The sequence below is a fragment of the Beta vulgaris genome, chromosome 3 (assembly GCF_026745355.1).
Source record: "Beta vulgaris subsp. vulgaris cultivar EL10 chromosome 3, EL10.2, whole genome shotgun sequence".
Taxonomy (NCBI): Eukaryota; Viridiplantae; Streptophyta; class Magnoliopsida; order Caryophyllales; family Amaranthaceae; genus Beta; species Beta vulgaris.
In genome coordinates this window covers 16,592,928-16,615,557 of record NC_079204.1, presented here as the reverse complement: position 1 = coordinate 16,615,557, position 22,630 = coordinate 16,592,928, and the positions used below count along the sequence as shown (strand labels likewise).

Sequence of the window (22,630 nt, the reverse complement as noted above, 5' to 3'; positions counted from 1 at the left end):
ACATAAGGGGGTATTCTCACTGGATGCCAAATATATATATATATAAAGAATATGAGACGTGACCAATTAAACTTTTTTCCACTGCAAGCTTATGAGTTATATTTTCCATCGAGGATCAAGAAGTAATAGTTTGTTCAAATTTTATTAAGGACCAAAATGAAAGGGGGTAGCAACATCATAATTTTAGGTACATTCAAAGGTATCAGGAGTAAGCTTGATGTCAATGCCATATTTTCTGTCTCTTATGCAAACATCAATCAGCAATCAAATATCTCCACACATACAATTAATAAAAATATCACCTTCTAGACGTTCGAATTTTTTTTGCTAGTGTTAGCTCTAATTATTGGTATATCATAGTTCAGTTTTGTATTATTTCAGTTAGTTATGTTAGTTATGTAACTTCTTGTATGAGATACAAAACTTTGGTTTGTTAGAGTTAGTTAGGAGGTTGTTAGACAGTTCTAAATCTCTTGTATAAATAACAAACCAATGTTATAAATATTATTCATGCAATATAGATTCAAACACTTCTTCTCTCTCTTTCTGTCCTTCTTTCTATTTCTCTTAAATCAAGAGTTCTTAATCGTGAATTCTGACATGGTATCAGAGCGGATCATATGATCCTGCATTTCTTTTCTTCTTATGTTATTGATCAGTAAATCAATTCTTCTTACAAGAAAAATTCCGCAAAGACATTCCATATTATTTCTTATAATCTGATTCATTCTAGTTTTCTTCAAATCATATTTTTCAATCATTCAAAGCTGAAATGTCTGCTGAAAATTCTTCTTCAAACTCTCAAGATTTATCACAAAAATCTAGTTCAGATCATATTTCTTAAACAATTCTTATGTTAATTCATCTAAACTGGTGAATTCTACTCTCAGTGGCACCAGATTCAGTGATTGGAGAAGATCTATGAGCAATGCATTAACAGCGAGAAACAAATTGTGTTTTGTTGATGGATCATTAGCCAAAACTAGTAGCTACATACTTCATCAAATTTCAGACTATGGAGCAGATGTAATGATTGGTAAATATCCTGAATTTTAAATTCTCTTGAACCTTCAGTAAGTAGAAGTGTTTTATACTTCAACACAACAAGAGAAATATGGCTTGATCTTTAAGAGAGGTTCAGTCAATCCTCAGGACCTCAATTGTATTTTGTACAACAACAACTAGGTGATACATCACAAGGAGAAGATGAAGGAATTACTAGTTTATCTACAAAGATGAAGTTGTCGTGGGATCAGTTAGATGGATTAGATACATTACCTTCTTGTGAGTGTACTGGTTGTGATTGTTCTCTCCCACAAAATTTGGACAAATCTCAACATAAACAAAGGTTAATTCAATTTATGATGAAATAAATGAGAAATCCGTTCATACAAAAAGTACTATACTCATGATGAGTCCTCTTCCAACAATCTCTAAAGCATATGCATTATTGCTTCAAGAAGAGACTCACAAAGAGTTAAGTAATTTGAAATTTACTTCAAATATTGATAATACAACTTTTTTCGCAAATAGGATAAATGATAAGCCTTATTTCTCCAAGAATTTTAATAATAGTGGCTCAAGAATGCCTGCTAAGAATCACTTGTACTGTGATCATTGCAAAATGAAGAATAACACAATTGATAAATGCTGGAAACTTCATGGTTATCCCAAGAATAAGAAATACAAAGGCAAGAGAGTTGCTGCATCAGTTCAATATGATTTTATCGAGAATTCTACTGAAGATATTGGTGTTGTTCATGCCACATTCACACAAGAGAACCACAAGCAGATCTTGCAAAGTATTTGGAGAAACAACAAACTCAGAATTATGATCAAGAATCAGCAATTGATGGTTTGGTTGTTACTTCTCAATTAACAGGTAATATCTGTTTACTTTCTAAATATCATAATTCTTGGATATTAGACAGTGGCGCCATTGATCATATGTGCTCAGAATTACATATGTTTGATTCATATGTTAAAATTCCACAACCTTATCCTATGATAACTATACCAAATGAAAATAAAAAGTGGAACATAAAGGCACTATTTCTCTAGGAGGTGTTCTAATCTAGAGAATGTTCTTCATGTGCCAAGTTTTCAATTCAACTTAGTATCAGTTTCTAAGTTGTGTCATGATGCTAACTGTTCAATATCATTTGTCAATAATACATGCTTACTTCAGGACCTTTTCCTTGAACAAGCAAATTGAGTTTGGTAGGCTAGAGAAAGGTCTTTACCTACTAGCTAGATGCTTCTATTCTATCATCTAATGATGTTGCATCTAATAAATATTGTTCTACTACTCTTACTTCTGCATCTTCTACTGAGATTGAAGAAGCCAAATTATGGCATTTGAGAATGGGACACATTTCATTTGGCAAAATCAAGAGTGTTAAGGGTCTTGATGTCAAAGGATGTATAGATGAATGTTTCTGTAATGCTTGTCCATTAGCTAAACAATCAAGATGCTCTTTTATTGTTAGTTCTATTAAGACTAATAAGCCATTTGAGTTATTGCATTTGGATGTATGGGGACCATATGCTATTCCTAATCATTTTGGTTGTACACAATTTCTTACAATAGTGGATGACTACACTACAATGACATGGACTCATTTTATGAAGAATAAACCAGACTATGTATCCAATATGACTCAATTTTTGCAATATGTGGAGACTCGATTTGGATTGAAAGTTAAAGCTATAAGATTAGATAATTCTCTTAATTTGACAGAGGGAGATATGAAAATTTCATTACATAGCAAACGAAATGTGTAACAAAAGAGTTGTAGCAACACTCCACAACAAAATGGTGTCATGGAGAGGAAGCACAAACATCTTCTAGAGACAGCAAAAGCTCTATCCATTCAATCCAAACTACCTTCTAAATATTGGAATTAATGTATTCTCACTTCAACCTATTTAGTTAACGGAATGCCTCTCAAAAGCATTCAATTATCTTCTCCTTATGAAAGACTTTTCAACAAACCACCTAATCTTTCTCATTTAAAAGTCTTTGGTTGTTTGTGTTACATATCCACTTCTTCTCTTAAGAGGTTTAAGTTTGACACAAGAGCCCAAGTTTGTGTTTTCTAGGCTATCCCTCAAGTCATAAAGCTTATAAAGTACTTAATCTTAGCACTAACAAAATTGTCATTTCAAGAGATATTCATTTTCATGAAAAGCATTTCCCATTTCCTTTTTATTCCAATCCTAAAAACACATATTCCACTTAGTTTTTTCTCCCTGTCATTACACCAGGCTTTTCACCAACATCCACTCCTACCACTCATATTCCCTCATCTACTTCTTCAGTCACTCCAGATCATTCTCCAACTTCTTGTCCTGCCAATTCTTTCACATCTTCTCATACTTCTCTTCGTGGAAATTACAATATCACTTCTCCTCAGCCAATTAATCAGACATCTCCACCTAGAAGATCTTCTAGAATCATTAAAACTCCTGCTCATTTACAAGTTTTTTTGTGTTCAACTTAAGTTACACATTGGTGTAATTTAGTTTCTTACACTTTCCTTCCTTCTTCTTACAAAGCTCTTGTTGCTTCTTAAATTGAAAGTGTTGAACCTACCACTTATGATGAAGCTGCTACTTATGATCATTGGGTGGAAGCTATGTCAAAAGAAATTACCACATTGCAACAGAATGTACATGGGAATTTGTTCCACTTCCTAAAGGCAAGAAAGTCATAGGGTGTAAGTGGTTTTACAAGATTAAAAAGCATGTTGATGGGACTTTTGAAAGATATAAGGCTCATTTGGTGGCAAAAGGGTTTACTCAGAAGTATGACCTTGATTATTCTGAAACTTTCTCACCAGTAGTTAAAGTGTCTACTATGAGATGTTTGATTTCATATGCAGTTAGTCAAGATTGTAAATTGTTTCGGCTTGATGTTAACAATGCCTTCCTTCATGGCTTATTATGTGAGGAGGTTTATATGAAGCTTCCTGATGGTGTTATCCTAAAGGTCATGTTTGCAAGCTAAAAAGGTCACTCTATGGCCTAAAACAAGCATATAGGCAATGGTTTACTAGACTTGTTAATGAACTTCTCTCTCAAGGCTTTGTACAGTCTAAAAATGATTACTCACTATTTTTAAAGAAGGAAAATGATGATGTTACAATTATTGTAGTGTATGTGGATGATATAATCATAACTGGCTCTAATGAAGCTACTATTACAGCTCTAAAGTGTCACTTGCATAACACCTCCAGCATCAAAGATTTGGGCGTCTTACACTGCTTTCTTGGCATAGAAATTAGTTACACTTCTGCTGGATATATCTTGACTCAGAAAAAATTTACAAAAGAGATGCTTACTAATTGTCCTTTTGATCTGACTAAGGCTGTTGTTACTCGATTTCCATTGAATCTCAAGCTTTCAGTTGATGACACTCCTTTGAATGATGATGTTGAGCTCTACAGGTGCTATGTGGGTATTGGGTAGATTAAATTTCTTAACCCACACCAAACCTGATATTGCCTTTGTTGTGAAATTTTTAAGTCAATTTATGCACAACCCTAGGATGCCTCATGTTCAGGCTTTCACTCATACTTTAAGGTATGTAAAGCACACTGCTAGTCAGGTTATCATGCTTAAAGCTACTACTCAGCTTACTCTACAAGCTCTTAGTGACTCTGATTGGGCTGTCTGTCCAACTACCGGAAGATCTGCTATTGGCTATGTCCTACTTTTAGGCGACTCTCCTGTCAGCTGGAAATTAAGAAACAAGGCACTATCTCTAAGAGCTCTTCAGAGGCAGAATATAGAGCAATGTCTCAGGCTGCTAGTGAAATGACTTGGGTTGTGAGATTACCTGAAAATTTTGGTGTTTCGAATCTCACACCTGATGTCTTGCATTGTGACAACCAATCGGCCATTCACATTGCTAAAAATCCCATTTTTCATGAAAGAACAAAGCATATTGAAGTGGATTGCCACTTCACAAGAGATAAGGTTCTTGAGGGATTACTTCAGCTTAGTTATTTGCCTACTCAAAATCAGCTAGCAGACATTTTCACAAACATTCTTCCAAGAGCTCAGCATAATACTTTCTCTTCCAAACTTGGTATGGTTTCTAATTCACCCATCCCAAGTTTGAAGGGGGAGGGGGGTGTTGGTATATCATAGTTCTGTTTTGTATTATTTCAGTTAGTTATGTAACTTCTTGTATAAGGTACAAGACTCTGGTTTGTTAGAGTTAGTTAGGAGGTTGTTAGACAACTCTAAACCTCTTGTATAAATAACAAAACCGATATTGTAAGTATCATTCATTCAATATAGATTCAAACACTTCTTCTTTCTCTTTCAATCTTTCTTTCTATTTTTCTTAAATCAAGAGTTCTTAATCGTGAACTCTAACACTAATGACTAACAAATAAGTAATTTATGGTTGGACACAATAAACATCAATCTAATCCAAATGGAATAGAATCCAAACAAGCTCGCTTTGGAAAGAAATGTAAATTCAATCATATGTCTTTTGGCACTGTATTTGTTGTTGGTTAAAGATCCAGAGTCTCAAATTGAAGGTTAATTTGTTGATTGAAACTTGTTCGATGTTACAACATATTTCATTTACAATCAGTGGAATTAAATCAAATTCTTATTCGAACTACAACATATTGATAGACCCCTCTTTAGAAGGTTGTATCAGACGGTATTGTAAAAGAAGAATGTTTTTAGAAGTGTTAGATATACTCAACAATAATGGTTTTTAACCTTTATTGTAAATGTTGTATGACTTTAATTTTATGAATGACTTTCAACTTATAAAAAATAATGTATTTTCAGTACAAACTTATCATATGGAACTGTCTTGACATTTCCAAATAGAGAATTTCAATAAATTTAAATATTGCCATACATAATTAAGAAAAATCTTTCATGGCTGAACAAAAATATTTTCCTAAAATTTGCTAATATTTAAAAATTTAGATCATTTTCCATCATATTATATGCAGCTTTGTAAGGACTAATACTCAAAGAAATAATATCGAATGAATTTTATTATAGCAATAAACTTGATCTTAAGAGATTGAACTTACTTTTACTTTTAGGGAGACCATCCTGTAAAAATTAATTCCTTCAATATTAGATGTAGTGCTACTAATATTTGCACCCCAAATAAATTTAAAAAGCTAGTACCAAAAGTCATCAAACCAACACTTCCTTAAAAGCCTCGAGATTGATCTCACCCAATTTAATCATTTACTCTAGAATTGATACCTCCCCCTAATAACTTGAATAAAGCTAATGAATTAAGGATGAATGGATTACTTTTTGTTGGTCAAAAGGTAAGAACAAATGTTTGCATCAGTTTAGATCCTTTTGCTTTTTATATACATTTTTATACACCCTAGAAATCATTACCCACTTGGGAAAGGAGCTGATAAACTTCCAATCAAAATTCATCAAAAGAAAAATTCGAGAAAACATTACTGAAACTTGAGAGTAAAACTTAAGGAGTTGTCCACGAGAAGGGTCCCACATGTTTCCCAGAAGAAAAAAGATTAAAAAGCTAAACTTGCAGTACTAAAAAATCAATCTGAAGTTATCAGTAAATATCTTAGTTACACCAACAGCTTTAAAAAGCAGCAATGTTTTTGTCAGTAATGCATGAGGTAAGCTAATTGAAGTTGTATCACAAGTCTGAGGGTCTGAAATAAGGGCAGCTGCATAATTTCATCAGTGTGCTCACTCGAATTGAGCTTTGATCAAGTTTTGGGTGAATCGATCGCGAATAGCTCGCAAGTTGTCTAGTCTCATTTACACTCCTAACTGGGTGTCTCAAATTGTGCTTAGAGCTAAAGAGGGAACAATATAAAATATGTCCTATATAGTATGACCCATATGTATCAAACAGTGCCCTTGTTAACTTTGTGTAGCAGAAATTAATTTACTTTGACATTTTCAGCTACGGAAATGTTCATCGTATACTATGGAAAGTTCTACAAGAACTCGCACAAGAATATTACAACCAATTTACATTGATGATCAAAAAGTGATCAAATTTACTGATGAATATGCTTAAAACCTATATGCATGGAATCAAAGTAACTTTTGAAAATTGGAAAGGAAATATTTTGAAAACAATCAAGGTTCGAGAAACGGAAACGTTTCTCAAGGAAACATCATGTCCCAAAAGATTTGATGCTTCATAGCCTAAAACTAGTTTGGACTTCAGGCTGCCATTCTATCGAAGGATCCGGAAAATTACGTAAAAGATCAGAATAAATGGCAAGCCTTGCAGGGTGCAACAGAATGCAACTATATTATCACCTATTATGCCCTGCATGTTTTACAATCCATTACATCCTTCTACAAAATGTGAGCACAGTTTACCAATGAGCATCCCCATAATCAGTCTATATCCTACTCTTGAATTTTAGCCAAAATCCTCATCTACATAATGTCAAGATCTTTTATCGACAACTGCCTGCTGAATATCAATCTAGGGGTCTATCAAACAGCTTTTTCGTCATTATCACCAGCAGCGTACAGTGATGAAATGCAAGAATGGCTTTCACCAACAGGCAAATTTTTTATAAATAATCTACTGTAGCAAGATGCTTGGAGCCATCCATGTGGACTGCTCCCACAAAAAGGCGAAGGAACACGTAGACCATTTCGACATCTACTTGAAGTTATTGTCTACTGTATTTGGGAGAAAAAGAATCCTCAACTGCTATCTGGCTCACCTGCAGATCTCTTGTTCCAACCTCCAGGTCCAGCTTTGCGTTCACCACGCTTTCTCTTGTTTTTAGGAACACCAACATCTGAAGTTAAACAAGAGTTTAATGTTGATTTCTCCAGAACCACAGCATCTTCAGCCACAGGATCAAGCACTAAACCACTGCTGGTTCGGAGAACTGATAAATTATGCTCTTTATTTTCCAGGTTATGATAATCATCAATTGACTGGTCAATTACTCCAGAGGACATGTGCCCCTCTCTCATCGCCGTGTTCTGTATATGTATATCATCCAATATCTGCAAATTAATGTAAGATAATCAGATTGCAAATTTGAAGGCGAAAAAACGCTTGACTTGAAAGCAGAAGAAAGCTAGGAGGGATGGGGAGGGGGAGAGCAACAGGCCTGTGATTATTTCAAGCTTTGTATTACGGACTACATAGAGATAAACACACACATAGAACAGAGAAGAGAGAGGGAAAACCAAATGATCAACAGACAAAGATCACGAAAGATGCAGAGATATGCTTTAAACAAATTATTAGCATGCTCGTTTTCAAGCAAAATAATACCAACAGATAAAAGCAAAGCTACAATTTTGCAAGCCGTAAAATGCACTTGGCAAAGTGCTATTAGCCAAAAACATATTGGTTGACCAGTATCAGCAATGACTGTTAATCAATCACATTATGAACCACATAGTGCTTGAAAGCACAAAAGAAAAACAGACTGTAATAGAGCAAATTAGGTAAATATGTATCCTTCACATTTATGACTCGGTATATTTTGACATCAATGCTTGCAGCAAACAGAAGCAGAATTTACCTCAAGGGAGAATAGATACTTCAGTCATATTTAAGTAGCTTTCTGTAAGAACAATTTTGTATTCACTATACAGTATTAAGAAAAGAAGCCTTACATTTTCACCTGACTCTATAATCTGTGGCTGATGTATTGTAACATCTGCAGCAGAAAGTAATCCTACTGTGCTTTCTATTATGTCAGGAATCTGGGCACCATCTCCATAACCAGAGACAATGCTCTCAGGCAAAACCAGATCATCGATTTCAAAGTCCGATATGTGCTCAGGAAGATAAACGGCACCAATAGACATATTGTCCCCATTACCAGCTGAGAAAGCAGGACTTTGGGCAGCACTTGTTTGAACATCATAAGGTGCAAGAAGACTCAGATTTTCTGCGGAGGAGAACTTCACACCATTTTTTAACATCACCATGTCAAGATGGGTTCTGAGTCTCTGAGCTTGAGATTGCACTGTTTCAATCTGTCGAAGAATCTGCTCTAAGGAATCCTCACTGTCTTTAAGCCAATCCTCCTCCATGCCAAAATCATCATTCTTAGGGCATAAATCTGCAAGTAGCTCTAAAAAAGTTAGAATAAGATTTTAAAATTACAGATAGCACGAATTTTCAAGATTTGCCTCCTAATAAAGGTAATGAAGTGCATACACAACTTAGGAATCACTCATTCATGCACAAAAACAAAAGTGAGGATAGACAAATTGACTAAATGATTAAGCAGCATGATGGGTAGTATGACAGGGACCATTGCTAGTGGATACACAGTATGAGTAGATAAGATAGGTGTGCATAATGTTCTACATGAGACACGTATTGTATACGTATCAATTGTTAGGAACTAGCCAGTGTGATACAAATGCCCACTCAGTAGGCTTCTTTAAGCTACGCTAAACTTCCACAAAGGAGTGCCAACTCCATGTAAGAGTTGTCAGCTAGGTTAAAACTTGCAAGGAGGCAGGAACGGGAGCATATACGTGGGCAAGAACGGCGAAGGGAAATTTTCAATTCTCATGATATGGGTGCGGCAAGACAAAGGCAAATTTTAAATTAGTAAATTAGAAATTTTCAGAAAGAACTAGAGAAATACGGAGTGAACAAACAAAATATTATAAGGTAAGCATCAATAGTAGTTAAAACAACATGAATTGTGTTCAGCATAGAGCTATTGATGACCATCGCAAACGTAAAGCCATTCAACAATAAAATTGGCCCAACTTTATTTAATTTTAATAAATCTAAAAACAAAAAGAGCCAAATACTAACCGATACCATTGCTACACTTACAATTTACTTTTGAGTAGTAGACATCACAAATGAGAAACATTAAAGAGACAGATACATCCAACTGGGAAAGGATTATCAGCCAAGTGGCGGCGATATAAAAGCCAAGGAGCGAGCAAGCGACAAGATCAATGAATAGGGAGAGAGGCCAAGCAAAGGAGAGAGATGAAGACTCGAGAGAAAGAGAGATAATAGACAGAAGAAAAGAAAATTAGGGAGAGAGGAGAAGGTGGGAAGGTGGCTGGTGGGATGCAATTGCTCAAGCGGAGACGAAGTAGCTGAATCAAGGAATGACGATACTACTCCTACGGACAACTACGGGCAGATGTGTCTGCAGCGTCGCCATCGACTGGTACCTCCGGGGGATGGCGGTGGTCCAACTCTAGGAGGCAAAGCAAAGGAGACAACACCGCCTGGAGGAACTAAGCGAGTGATGAAAAGCCCATTCAAAGTTGAAAGAAATAGAACCTAGGGTAAGATAAATCAAAAAACACGACTTCTCTCTTTATTCCCCAATCAATTTGGGATGTACAAAGGGGGGACTATCTTGCATGTAATCACCTTGCCATCCTTGAGGGGTTCAATTCCCACCCCTAACCTTCCCTCGCCAACCTAAATATCTCAACAATGTAATAGATTATAGATAGTAGGCAACACATACCATTCACCATACCCCCCTTCTTTCATCATCCTAAACATCTCCATAATGTACTAGATACTAGCCAACACACACCATTCTGGTCCTTTCTCCCTAATCTACTAAGGGGGGGTTTGGTTTGGGGTAAACTGGAAAGAGAAAGGGAATAGAACCTCTTGATTCCTTTTTATGTTGTTTGCTTTGGGGGTTTATTTTCCTCCCCTTTCCCCTCCTTACCCCCAAATCCCTCTAATTTGATTACCCACACCCCCCAAGGTTTCACATTCCCTTTCTTTGACTCATCATTGACCACCTCCTTGACCATCCGACCACCACCATCAAACCATCACAACCTAACCCAATCATTACCGCCACTAGACTCCTCCACCTACTCATCCAACCACCACCCAACCGCCACCAGAACCGCTTCCTTGACCACCACCCGCCGGCAACCCTAACCCAACCACCGGAACCCTAATACGACCATCGACACCCCTCCATCGTGATTCCCAGCACCATCCTAATTCACCCACCGAAAATTACCCACCACCCCCGAAACCCATACCACCAACCACAAAACCCACCCAGATCTGAAAAAGGGAGCCCGAAAAAACCAACCATCACCACCAAAAGAACCACCAACCACGAAGGAGAAGAGTACAACCAGGAAAGAGGGGGACTACGACCAGGAAAGAGGGGAAGGGTGGCGACGGGGGAAGAGGGGAGGGGGACGACAACCGGAAAAGAGGGGAGGGGGACGACAACCGGAAAAGAGGGGAGGGGGACAACGACCGAAAAAGAGGGGAAGGGTGGCGGTGGTAAGGGTGGTTTGAATTGAAAAACAAAGTGTGATATACAGTGGTGGTTGAAGGAAGATTTGTGGTGGTTAAATGTTAGGGTTTCCTTTAGACATTTTGAAGCAAACAACCAACTAAATCTAAGGGTTTGGCTTTCCATTCACCTTATTTCCCTTTCTTAAACCCTTTCCCTTTCCCCTTAGTGAACCAAACACCCCCTAAAGCTCATAGCAAAAGCACATATAGTTATCTTAGCACATATCTTATTGAATCTTTGAAATGACTAATAGATTCAAGCCATTTGAAACAGAACCCCCCCCCCCCTCTTCCCAACATGAGAGGGGGTGTTTGGCAGCAAGATCTGTTCTCAATTTACCCAGCAAGACAAATAATGAAGTCCTACTTCTCTGTAGACTTCTCTTTTCCAGTTCTCAAACTCCTTTTCCCATATATATATTTCAGTGAGTATAAATTTGAGAAAAGTTATCTTGCATAGATTTTCATTTCCTGATTGATAGATATATTGAAATGAAGTTTATACCTAACTGGAAAAAAAAAAATCCTCATTGTTAATAATAAATTTATGATAATAGTCCAAACAAAATCATATCTACGCCCTTGATGCTTTGCAAATAATGCAAAAAATTATATGGAAGAATGATTTTGGTAGGAAGACAACATATTAGCAAATAGTTGGGAAATAATCATTATTTGCCTTTCTTACTTCTTACAGTTTGGTCGGGCACATTTGCAATTTCCTACATTTTCATACTTCCTCCGTTTTTTTTAGATGTTACACTTTCTATTTTAGGAAATTTTAAATTAGATGTTACTTTTTTATTTTGGGTAATAACTTCTCTCTACTCTCTCCTATCACATGTTCACATGGGGCCCTTTTGTTTTTCATTCTCTCTATCTCTCTCCTATCCAAAAATTACCTAGGAGTCCGTGATTTGAAAAGTGTAACATCTAATAAAAAACGGAGGAAGTATTTAGTTTCCCCTAGAGTCCTCTAACCTGATTCTCGTCACCCTTATTTCCCTTCTATGCCTTAGAAAATGAAAGAAAAAATGGGATTATTGAAATCCTTCTAGGTTTAAAAAAAAAAATGTCAACCGTAAATCCAATTCTAGTATTTGGATTGAGAGAAGGTAAGTTGGGCACATCTGCAAACCCCTTTTCCCCCATTTCATTTTCAGTTTCCCCCAAAGTCCTCTACCCTAATTCTCTACCCCCCCCCCCCAAAGGATTTGGTGGATTTGGTGTTTCCCCCCAAACTCCCTTACAGCCTCACAAGCAACGGCAGCACTGTCAACCTCACATGAATATCGACCATCGCTGCTGTATGACACCACCAACAAATTTAAATTTTCAATCCGATAGAGGATAGATATGAGGTACCAGAAATTTATGGACTCCATGCTTGAATTCAAGCATCAAAGCTAATCTAAAGCATTAATGGTGGGACTTGACCAGCAAAGACCACAGCAGTAGAATATAAATAAATAGAAAATGCTTGACTACAACAACAATTCCAAACACAGTTGAAGCTTAGAAAGCAATCATAATACGTTGGTAGTGATGGTAAAAGACTGAAGTTGGTAAGGATGGTGGATTGTCATGGAGGAGATATGAATGATGGCTTGTTAGAGGAGAATATTAACGTGGTAATTGTGAAGAAAGAGAGAAGAATTAGTTTTGGAAAGGGGGTATTTCCCTTTTGTTTATAAGTAAACTGATCATATTTTTAAAAAATTCCCTTTCTTGATTTTTTTTCTCATCTATTCCCTTTTGCTTCATTTCCTTTCTCTATTGGTGCATGAAATGGTCCATTTAGAGTATTGGATTACGTGTAATGCCTCTTTGTTAAGAAAACGGAAGATAGAGAAACAAATGTTTGTAAAGTCTAGACAGTTATTCTTAATGTAACTAAATGCTGACAGGTTGACAAAGATAAATGATATGGCCAGTAGATACAATGAAAAGAGACAAACCTGAGATATTCTATATACATCAACTAAAGAAAAGCAATCTTCCTTATATTGAGTAAATACCCACATATATTTACGTCTTCATTACAGTCTTTGAATTCTACTTTTTGAAAGTTTAAGAGAGTTATTACATCAACTTTTTAGAACATTATGGATTGGGAAATAGATCTTTCAGCCATACTGCAATATCCTCTACATAAAATCTCCCAGCTAATTCAACCATTGCTAATTGTGCATAACAGCAATACAGAGGACCAAACTAACTATGCACCAAAGATATGCAATATCCTCTACATAAAATCTCACCTTCCAGCCACCCCCTTCCCCAAAAGAAAATAACATTAATATACAAGCTCGTGATAATTTAGGTTGAAAGGGATACCCTCAAATACAATCTTAACACAATATTGACACCAAAAGCTGGTCACTTTCTGCTACTTATTTATGGATGCATCTGTATTTCCATTAGAGTAGGAATTCTTACCTAGATTAACATCATCATCTGCAGCTGATGTACCATCTGGATCACACTTCTTATTTTCTGCAATAGACAAAATACTATCATAACAGATGCACGGTGCTGAGTGAACTAGCAACGATATCAGATAACCTAACATTACAACAGCAATGAAGGAAATTTGTACCAAGATAGGAGAAAATCTGGTGATGAGACGTATAAGATGAGATATCAGTAACATTCTCCACACGTTTCCGTTTTCTTCTTTTCATGGGCTTCCTTTTTTTTGAATGGTTGAAAAAGGGAAACGATTTTGAGCAAAAGTCCGATGTATATTGATGTAGTTCCAACATTTTTGTTTGCTCATTTGCTTCAAGCTCATGGGAATATTTAAGTGCTTGCGACTCCAACTCTTTTATCCTTAGTTCTGTCCATTTGCACCTCCACATAAGTGGCCGTATGAAATTCCTCCAATCAGTTGTCAACTTCTTTTTCCTAATATGTTGTGGCAAAAGAAAGTCAGACATCTGGATACTTATTTCCAGATAAAGTTAGTAAAACAAAAGTATCTTTCAACATAATTTATGCTTTTAAACATTAACAGAAATGCCATTCTCCAACATTGAACAAGCAGAACTAGCTTGCCAGACAACTATGAGGGAAGTAATATTGACTAAAAAGACCAAAGGAGGAAAAAAAAACTACAGAGTCTATGATTAAACTCCACAGTAACTAGACTTCTAGGCTACCAAACATATCAAATAATCCAAGCGCATTGCACTTATATATCATGGTGATAAATACGAAGTTCACTTAGCAGACACAATTACAATCACAACACTCATCACTTCTGCTATAAACGTGGTATATCCCCAATTCCATAGTGATTTCATCCACCTCGTGTCCTCGTCCAAATTCCAGATGTAACTACAGTGGCTTAAAGGTTTAAGATGGATCTGGCGCACGTAGCTGACTTGGTTTACCTTCAAACCTTGTGCAAAGAAAGTTGCTGGCTTAACTCTTGTAAAGGTAGTCAGAGACCTTTATTTCCACAGATTATCTAGCTGACACATATTCAACAACCACTATGCCATGATTTTGACAAAAGATCATGTTAGGGTGCTTGTCCTTGTGTGTCAAAAGTAAGTTTCTGAAGACAATTCATTAGATAATCAATGCTATGAATCTGAGAGTTAATGCCCACTTTGACAGAATCTCATTGGCCACTATTTATCGTATAATCTAAAGAGATTTTCTTTCCTTTTAGATTAAAAAACATCATGAATTTCAACCGGTAGAAATACCCTTGGTAGGAACAAATTATGAATGAAGAGAGCTAGTTTAGTGTCATGGAAATTAACCCTGACAGATAACTAGACTTATTTTCTGCAGTTAGATTTTTGGCAACAAGGGGAAGAGAGCGTTTTCTGTATATTTAGACATTTCGGGTTACTACTCATTACTACAATTGTTAGTGTTAATAGCATAAAAGATGGTAGTGTGACAAAGGATAATAACGCCCTAAAGCAAACTACAGGTTACTACTCATTACTACATACAGCAACTATAAGACAGCAAAAAGGGGGTATAGGAATGGTTCAATATCATCTGAAATGGAAATAAAAGCAGGAACCAACCTCATTGGAAATACACTACCATAACTGTCCAATGTAGAGGCCAAACCAGTGTCCACACGAAACTCAGACTCCACCTCGGCATCACTAGTTCCAGAAACATTCTCACTTCTGGATGCAGTATCACCAAATGAGCTGGAATTCTCAGTTGCATCTGGATCCTCAGTATCAGGCACCCTAATGGCACTCGAACTCATTGGTTCAGTTATATCAGCATAAACTTCACGAGTACTTTGTGGATTGTCAAGCTTCCCATCCAAAAAAGCTTCCATTTCGCGGAGAGTATCCTCATAGCTCATACACCTCAAGCTTTTACTCGGCATCCTCATAAAACTTCTGGACTCCTTGCGAGCTAGAACAGTCATTGTTGCATTTCTTTCCCAGTATAACTAACTTCTAGACCTGTCTTGAATAGATAAAGAAGGAAAAAAATCAGCTGAGTTATGTTTGACATAATAGAAATGGCTGCAAACCAGAAAACAAACTAAAAAAAAAACTCAGAACCTGTTTAGCATCACTGTTAGTTTCTAGTTTGTGGTTTTATGAATATAAAGTCATGACATAATGGGTACTATATACTTATAACATACCATACTTATAGTACATATGTCAATTTTGAAAACTGACGGCTGAAAACTACTTTTTTTGTCATCCATAATTTTGTTTTTGGTTTTCAAGATAGCTAAAAACTGGAAGAAAAAAAACGATAACAAACAAGCCCTCACCAATTTGGTTCCACACCATATTGTAATTACAATACGACAGAAGGAACAAAAGATAGAACAGAGGAAAGAAATATTCAATTGAATTATAGTAAAGATGAAGAGTAGCACAGATGCAGAACAACATACCATAACTTTCTCAAGCTATAACATGTCAAACAAAAGCAGTTGCGATATTCAAAATAGAACCTGAGATACAAGCACAGGAATTAACAGACACTATCCTAATGGATGTATAAAGCTGATTTTAGTTTTGATTCAAGCCTCTTCATATACTTTTTGGCATTTGCTTGTGGAAACCGCTAAAATGCACGCGGAAATTTTTTCTTCATTGCTAAAGGTTGGTCAACTCAAAATTAGCAAGCAAAACGTCAGGTATAGTGCAGTTCCAATATAACTACTGCTGAAACCACACTAGAACATCTGGATTCCAGATTAACCTAGCTGGTCAGAAGTTCTGTTTCATTTCTCTTCCTTCACCTAATACTCACTCTTTTTTTTATTCAGTAGTTCCACTTTGACTTTCACACTTAGGTGTACAATTTGACTATTGATATCTTTACTTACCAATTAGTAAAATTTAAAAAAAGTTAATATTATGACTATATACATTGAGACAAATCCTACAACATCATACATGATAATATTTGTACACATTAGGAGAAAATTGAGGTCAAAGTGGGTTATGTAAATAGTGCTAAAATTAAAGGAACAACTAAATAAAAAGGGAGAGAGCAACTTCTCTAGTACATTGTTCTTTATTACTTAATGCTGCATTGCATTTTCAACAAAAAGTGATAAATATGTTTAAGTAACAAAGTTTTTTCAAACATAAATTTTCAGGACACTTAGAACTTAGAATAACAACAATATAGAATTAGTTGCCACAAAAACAAAAGGCAGAGATTGAATGTGTGAGAGAGAAGTCAATCAAGTCATGCTATATCACATATATTGTGTGTCAGAAATTAGTCAGAAGCTATATTCATTCAACTCGTGTGGATACTCAACCATAAATCTTGACCATCTAATTAGATAGGTGGAACAACCAAAGTGACAATCTCAAGTTCACAAGAAAAATTTACAGGATATCTTCTCCCACGCTGCAATCAACAACAGCTATCTAAGTCAAATTCTTTAAACTTATACGGACGGTGGCATTTCCTTATGTTGCATTAGACCGGGATAAACATAGTGTTATCAGCTTGTTTCAAACAATTCATAATTGCAAGCAATGGTAATGCAGAAAAAGGATTGATTGTCCTCAAGATCTCTTGTAGAGGGGCCCGCATTATGAGAAGGTCCATCTTGACATGCATGGCTAAAAATTTACAAAAGCAGCTAGGAGTACAGTAAGCAAGATAAAATAAATCATTTTTATTTCCCTTCAAAAGTGAACTACGCATGATATACGAAGTTCAATAGAATTGCTTCATTCGTCTAATTTATTCAGTACTTTAAAGAAAAAAATGCAACAGCTTTTCTTACCTAATGACAAGATGGATAAATTTTTTTCCGAGTAAATATGAGAAGTATTTATCAACAAGAAGATGACTAAACTCAATACAACTACCCCCTAAAAGAAATCCAGTACCTACACCTATTATTTAAAAGCAAAAAAAAAAAAAAACATGAGACACATGTCTCTCTACCTAGTCTTCCTTACAATCTCTCCGTAAAATCAATTTTTTTTTGTTTTGAAAAGAAAACCATAATGAACTTTGATTCATCTTCCCATATCTCAATAATCAAACATGGCAAAAATCAAGAAACTTAAACTTCTTCCTAAAGCTACTTTACAAACACCTTTATAGGTGCTTTATGGTGTAGTTGTATTATTTTTACTTAACCTCGTATATTGCCATTGAAAGAAACCCATTGTTGTTCTTGTTACATAGGATGTTACAGGCCTCTTAAACATACAACTAAGTGCTAATTTGCTATCGTCGCAAAAAATTTAATACAACAACAACAACAACTAAGCCTTATTCCCAAGGTGATTTGGGGTCGGCTAACATGAATCGTCAACTGGAATCGTGACCAGAGGAGATGGCATCGTCAAGAGTGATAAAAGTTTTTTTTTTTTTTTTTAAAAAAAGGTTTACACCAAAAAGTGTTTAGAAAGGTTTTCAGCAAAAGGTTTTAATACCAACACAATTGAGAAAACACAATAAATGCAGTAATCATACCCCTTCCTCCACATAGATACTGCCCCTCCACCCACTTCTATCCAACGTCATGCTCTCCTCAATCCCAAGTAACCTCATATCACTTTCAATTACCCTCAGCCAAGTCATCTTAGGTCTTCCCCTACCCTTTACAATTTGATTACTCCTCCACTCTTCAATTCTTCTCACCGGTGCATCTCCTGATCTCCTTTTCACATGACCAAACCATCTTAACCGATTCTCCCTCATCTTTTCTTCAATGGATGCAACTCCAACTTTTTCCCGGATCACTTCATTTCTTAATCGGTCCTTCCTTGTGTGGCCACACATCCACCGCAACATACGCATCTCCGCCACGTTCATCTTATGAACGTGGCATTGTTTCACCGCCCAACATTCGGTCCATATAACAAAGCAGGCCTAATTGCAGTGCGGTAGAACTTTCCCTTCAATCTTTGGGGAATGCCGGAATCACAAAGGAATCCGTGGCGCTTTTCCACTTTAACCAACCCGCTTAATTCTATGCGCCACGTCTCCATCCAGTTCTCCATCCTTTTGGAGAATGGATCCTAGGTAACGGAAGACGTTCGATCCTTGAACCACTTTGCTATCCAAAGTGACCGCCCCCGCCTCGCTGCTTGTAACCCCACTGAACTTGCACTCCATATACTCCGTCTTACTTCTGCTCAATCTAAAACCACGGGCTTCTAATGTATGCCTCCACAATTCCAACTTACTCTCAACACCTTCCTTTGTCTCATCAATCAACACAATATCATCCGCAAACATCATACACCATGGTATATCATCTTGAACTGACCTCGTTAGTTCGTCCATGACTAGAGCAAAGAGAAAGGGACTAAGTGCAGAACCTTGATGCACTCCGATCGTAATAGGAAACTCTTCTGTCCTCCCGTAGTCCGCACACTCGTAGTTGCCCCCTCATACATATCCTTGATGATATCTATATATTTCAGTGGAACACCTTTCCTTGCCAACGCCCACCAAAGTATTTCTCTTGGTACTCTATCATATGCCTTCTCCAAATCAATGAAAACCATATGTAGATCCTTCTTCCTATCACGGTAATGTTCCATTGTTTGTCTTATGAGGTGGATGGCCTCTATAGTCGATCTTCCAGGCATAAATCCAAATTGGTTCTCCGATATCTTTACATGTTTCCTAAGTCTTTGCTCAATCACCCGTTCCCAGAGTTTCATAGTATGACTCATTAGTTTGATTCCTCGATAGTTGGTACAATCTTGTACATCGCCTTTGTTCTTATACAAAGGAATCAAAGTACTCTTCCTCCACTCTAATCTATTTAATCTATTTGAAAATTTTCTATAAACTTCAAAGAGTAGTTTATATTTCTACTTCTCTTAGGAGTTAGGATAAACTTGACTAGTATAACTATAACTAATTTTAAGCTTATCATACAAGCTACATCATACAAGAAAGGCATCTTGTTCCTAAATGATAAACATCTTTTGATTTGAAGTAATCCTTAAGGAGCTTAGCTAAAGTACATAATTATCTTTCACTATTAAGATTCGTACTTATAACATACAGATATTTCTCTGGGTTTAGCTCAATTGTTAGGTGCTATATACGATAGAAGTACGCTCATCACACACAAAAGAGAGCATCCAATTCAACCAATAGAACATTTGTACTCTTAAAAAATGGGAGGCCAGTCCAACTTATACAACTCAAAACTGCTTCATGTTCCAGTCGACTTATGCTTCATCATAGGCTGTCACAACAATATAATCACCTAAAGCTTGCACTTTGACCCGACTTGAACATTACATTTAGAGCTACCAGTATACTTTCACTAACTTACGCATCGGAGGAGCATTCCTCAAATAAACCCTTCAGGTTACAATACATATTCTGTTTTGCATCACGCTTAGAGAATCCAGCCAGTTTGGTGACTCCTACCCTAACATATATTTCATCTGGGAACACTTCAATTCAAACCCCACTTTTACATTCACAATGTCCTATCATTTTGTCACTCTAGTTACTTCTCTCAATCAATTTTTACTGTGAAAATATTCATATGTTCTTATACATAAAAGACATTGTTCAATTACTAACCTGAAACGTACATTCACAATTGAACAAAACAAAAAGAACGGAAAGAGAATTAGCTAGGAAAAAGTTAAAGAGATTCCAAATTTTAATAGTAAAAAAATGAATGAAATCTCAACAAAATAGAGACTTACAATCCTATAGATTAAATCATTCTGCTAGTGCTACCGAAAAGGCCTTATGATTTTGAGCTCTCTTAGTCTAACGTCTAAGACAAAAATTATCTTAAGCTGACAAATAACTCTTAACAATGAATTTCAACAGGAAATTCCCAGTAATTTTAGCTAATAAATAACTAACAACAACAAAAACCCACAAATGTCAACCATAAATCCAATTCTAGTATTCGAATTGAGAGAAGAATTTAGTGAAAGAAAAATAAAATATAGACAAAAGATCAAATAAACCAAAGTCCATGAATTAATGCATGTGGGTCATTGGGTGTTCTAGCAAAAAGAAGAAGATCACCAGCACAAACACAAAGTTGAGTACAACAACATGAACAAAAATACATCAAGAAACAATCATAGAACATGTAAAAAAAAAAAAGGCATTCAGATAACAAAATTGTGGGAATTCAAAAGAACTAAAGTAACAAACATAAATTGGTGATGAAAAAGCAGGGGAGAAGTACAACATCACATCAAAACAACACGTAATTTGTTATGCTATGGTAAAGTCATAGAGATTATAATGTTTGAGGAGAGAGAAAGTGAGAGAGATTACCAGGGATGAATACGATGAGTGGAGTTATGGAGAGTGTAGTATGCGCTCGGCGGCTGCAAGCGAGGGAAGAAGGTGTGCGTTTAGAGGAGGGGGGGAACAAATAGAGGGAAGGTGAACGTTATATGTAAAGGGAAGACTTCAGTTTTTAATAAAACCTAATATATAAAGAAAAAACCTAGTAAAAGGTTTGTAACTTTTTTTTTTAGGAAATTGTTTGTAACTAATTTTTATGTGTATTATATGTATAAAATATAATATAGAATAACCCGTAGAGGAACATAATATTTAGGGGGAGAAAGATTTTCTTAAAAATAACTTGATTTGGTGTTTAATATGTGTAAGATTATTGTTAATGATGGAGTTTATGTAAGCTCATGGAAGATGAGCCTTTAGATTCTTGATGTAACAACATTACCATATATTCTATGAAATTACAGAGTAGTTATATTGTTCTCGTATTCTTTTACAAATCATAACTATGTCTAACTATCGACAGTTTGTACCTTGGCTGAAGCATGGCTTTGAGAAGGTGTTAAAGGGGTAAAGTTTTTGAATATTAATAAGCTAATTAATGAAGGAGATAACTTAGCAATAATCCAAGCCATTAGAAAGTTATGAAAACTTCCATAGGTTATTAACTCTATTATAGGAGATAAATATGAAGTTCTGAAGACGTTCGAGGAAGTCTACATTTCGCATGTGTTTCGAGAGGCTAATAAAACTGTTGAATGTACAATGTGTCGTGGTCATTTTTACTTCTTCTCTCTTTTATTGGTTTAAGTTTTCAGACCCCTCTTTCTCTGTAATCATCTGAAATGATGCTTTAGGTTAGCCTGCTATAGTTAGGATCCAACCTAGTTTTTCTCTAAAAAAGAAGATCGATAATATCTGCGTAAAACGTAAGTTCTGATGTCAATGTTCACTACGTACATCAAAAGATCTCTTAACTAATTTACATCAGATCTTTGTTTGGGTGATAATTTAAAACAAAAAAGCGTCAACTGAAAACTTAATGCTTATTTTTGTCAATTTTGTTGTTTACTTCTACATCTTTATGCTTCAAATATAAATTGCTTCGAATCATTATGACTTTGTTGATCTGTTGGCCGTTATCCTTTTATGGGATAATAGAGCCATTGATATAGAGGTGTTTGTAAAGTTTCCTTAATTGCAACATATATAAAGTAGTGAAAATGCTTTTTTTATATATATAAATAAGGACAGTAAATAGCAAAAGGGATAATAAAAATATAGGTTTGGTAGTGTCCAAGCTTGCATGGATGATTGGATGCTATAATGTGGAAGTCGACACCACTTAAGGGTTTTTTTCAACTCCATTTTTGGAATCCGTCGGATGATAAGGAAATGAATTGCCTTCTAGTACGTAGTGCTTTTTCTTCTTAGTAAACACACTAGCATATATGACATTATGATGTTTCCATATAGGTACTTTGCTCATGTCAATTCATTTACGAATGTTACTCTTTCATCGTAAAGCTTAATTGCAATTGATGCAATTTCTATACTTTTGATGTTCTTTAAAGTGTAAAATAAGGTTGTTAGCTTATGGACACATTACCC

At 35.8% G+C, this 22,630-nt stretch overlaps 1 protein-coding gene across 2 annotated transcripts; it reads right to left on the bottom strand.

Moving 5' to 3' along the window:
• Positions 1-6,877: 6,877 nt before the first annotated feature.
• Positions 6,878-21,189, bottom strand: LOC104889004 (uncharacterized). 2 transcript variants are annotated; one of them, XM_057393633.1, is made up of 6 exons: positions 21,050-21,189; positions 15,340-15,742; positions 13,890-14,197; positions 13,730-13,786; positions 8,638-9,089; positions 6,878-8,016 (listed from the first exon to the last, which is right to left on the bottom strand). In XM_057393633.1, the coding sequence occupies exons 2-6, from the start codon at positions 15,699-15,701 to the stop codon at positions 7,705-7,707; spliced, it is 1,491 nt and encodes a 496-aa protein (XP_057249616.1). In that variant the 5' UTR covers positions 15,702-15,742; positions 21,050-21,189; the 3' UTR covers positions 6,878-7,704. The 2 variants fall into 2 exon arrangements, with proteins under 2 accessions (XP_057249616.1, XP_057249617.1); XM_057393634.1 differs by having other exon boundaries at positions 15,340-15,738; positions 21,050-21,185.
• Between the last annotated feature and the right edge of the window lie 1,441 nt (positions 21,190-22,630).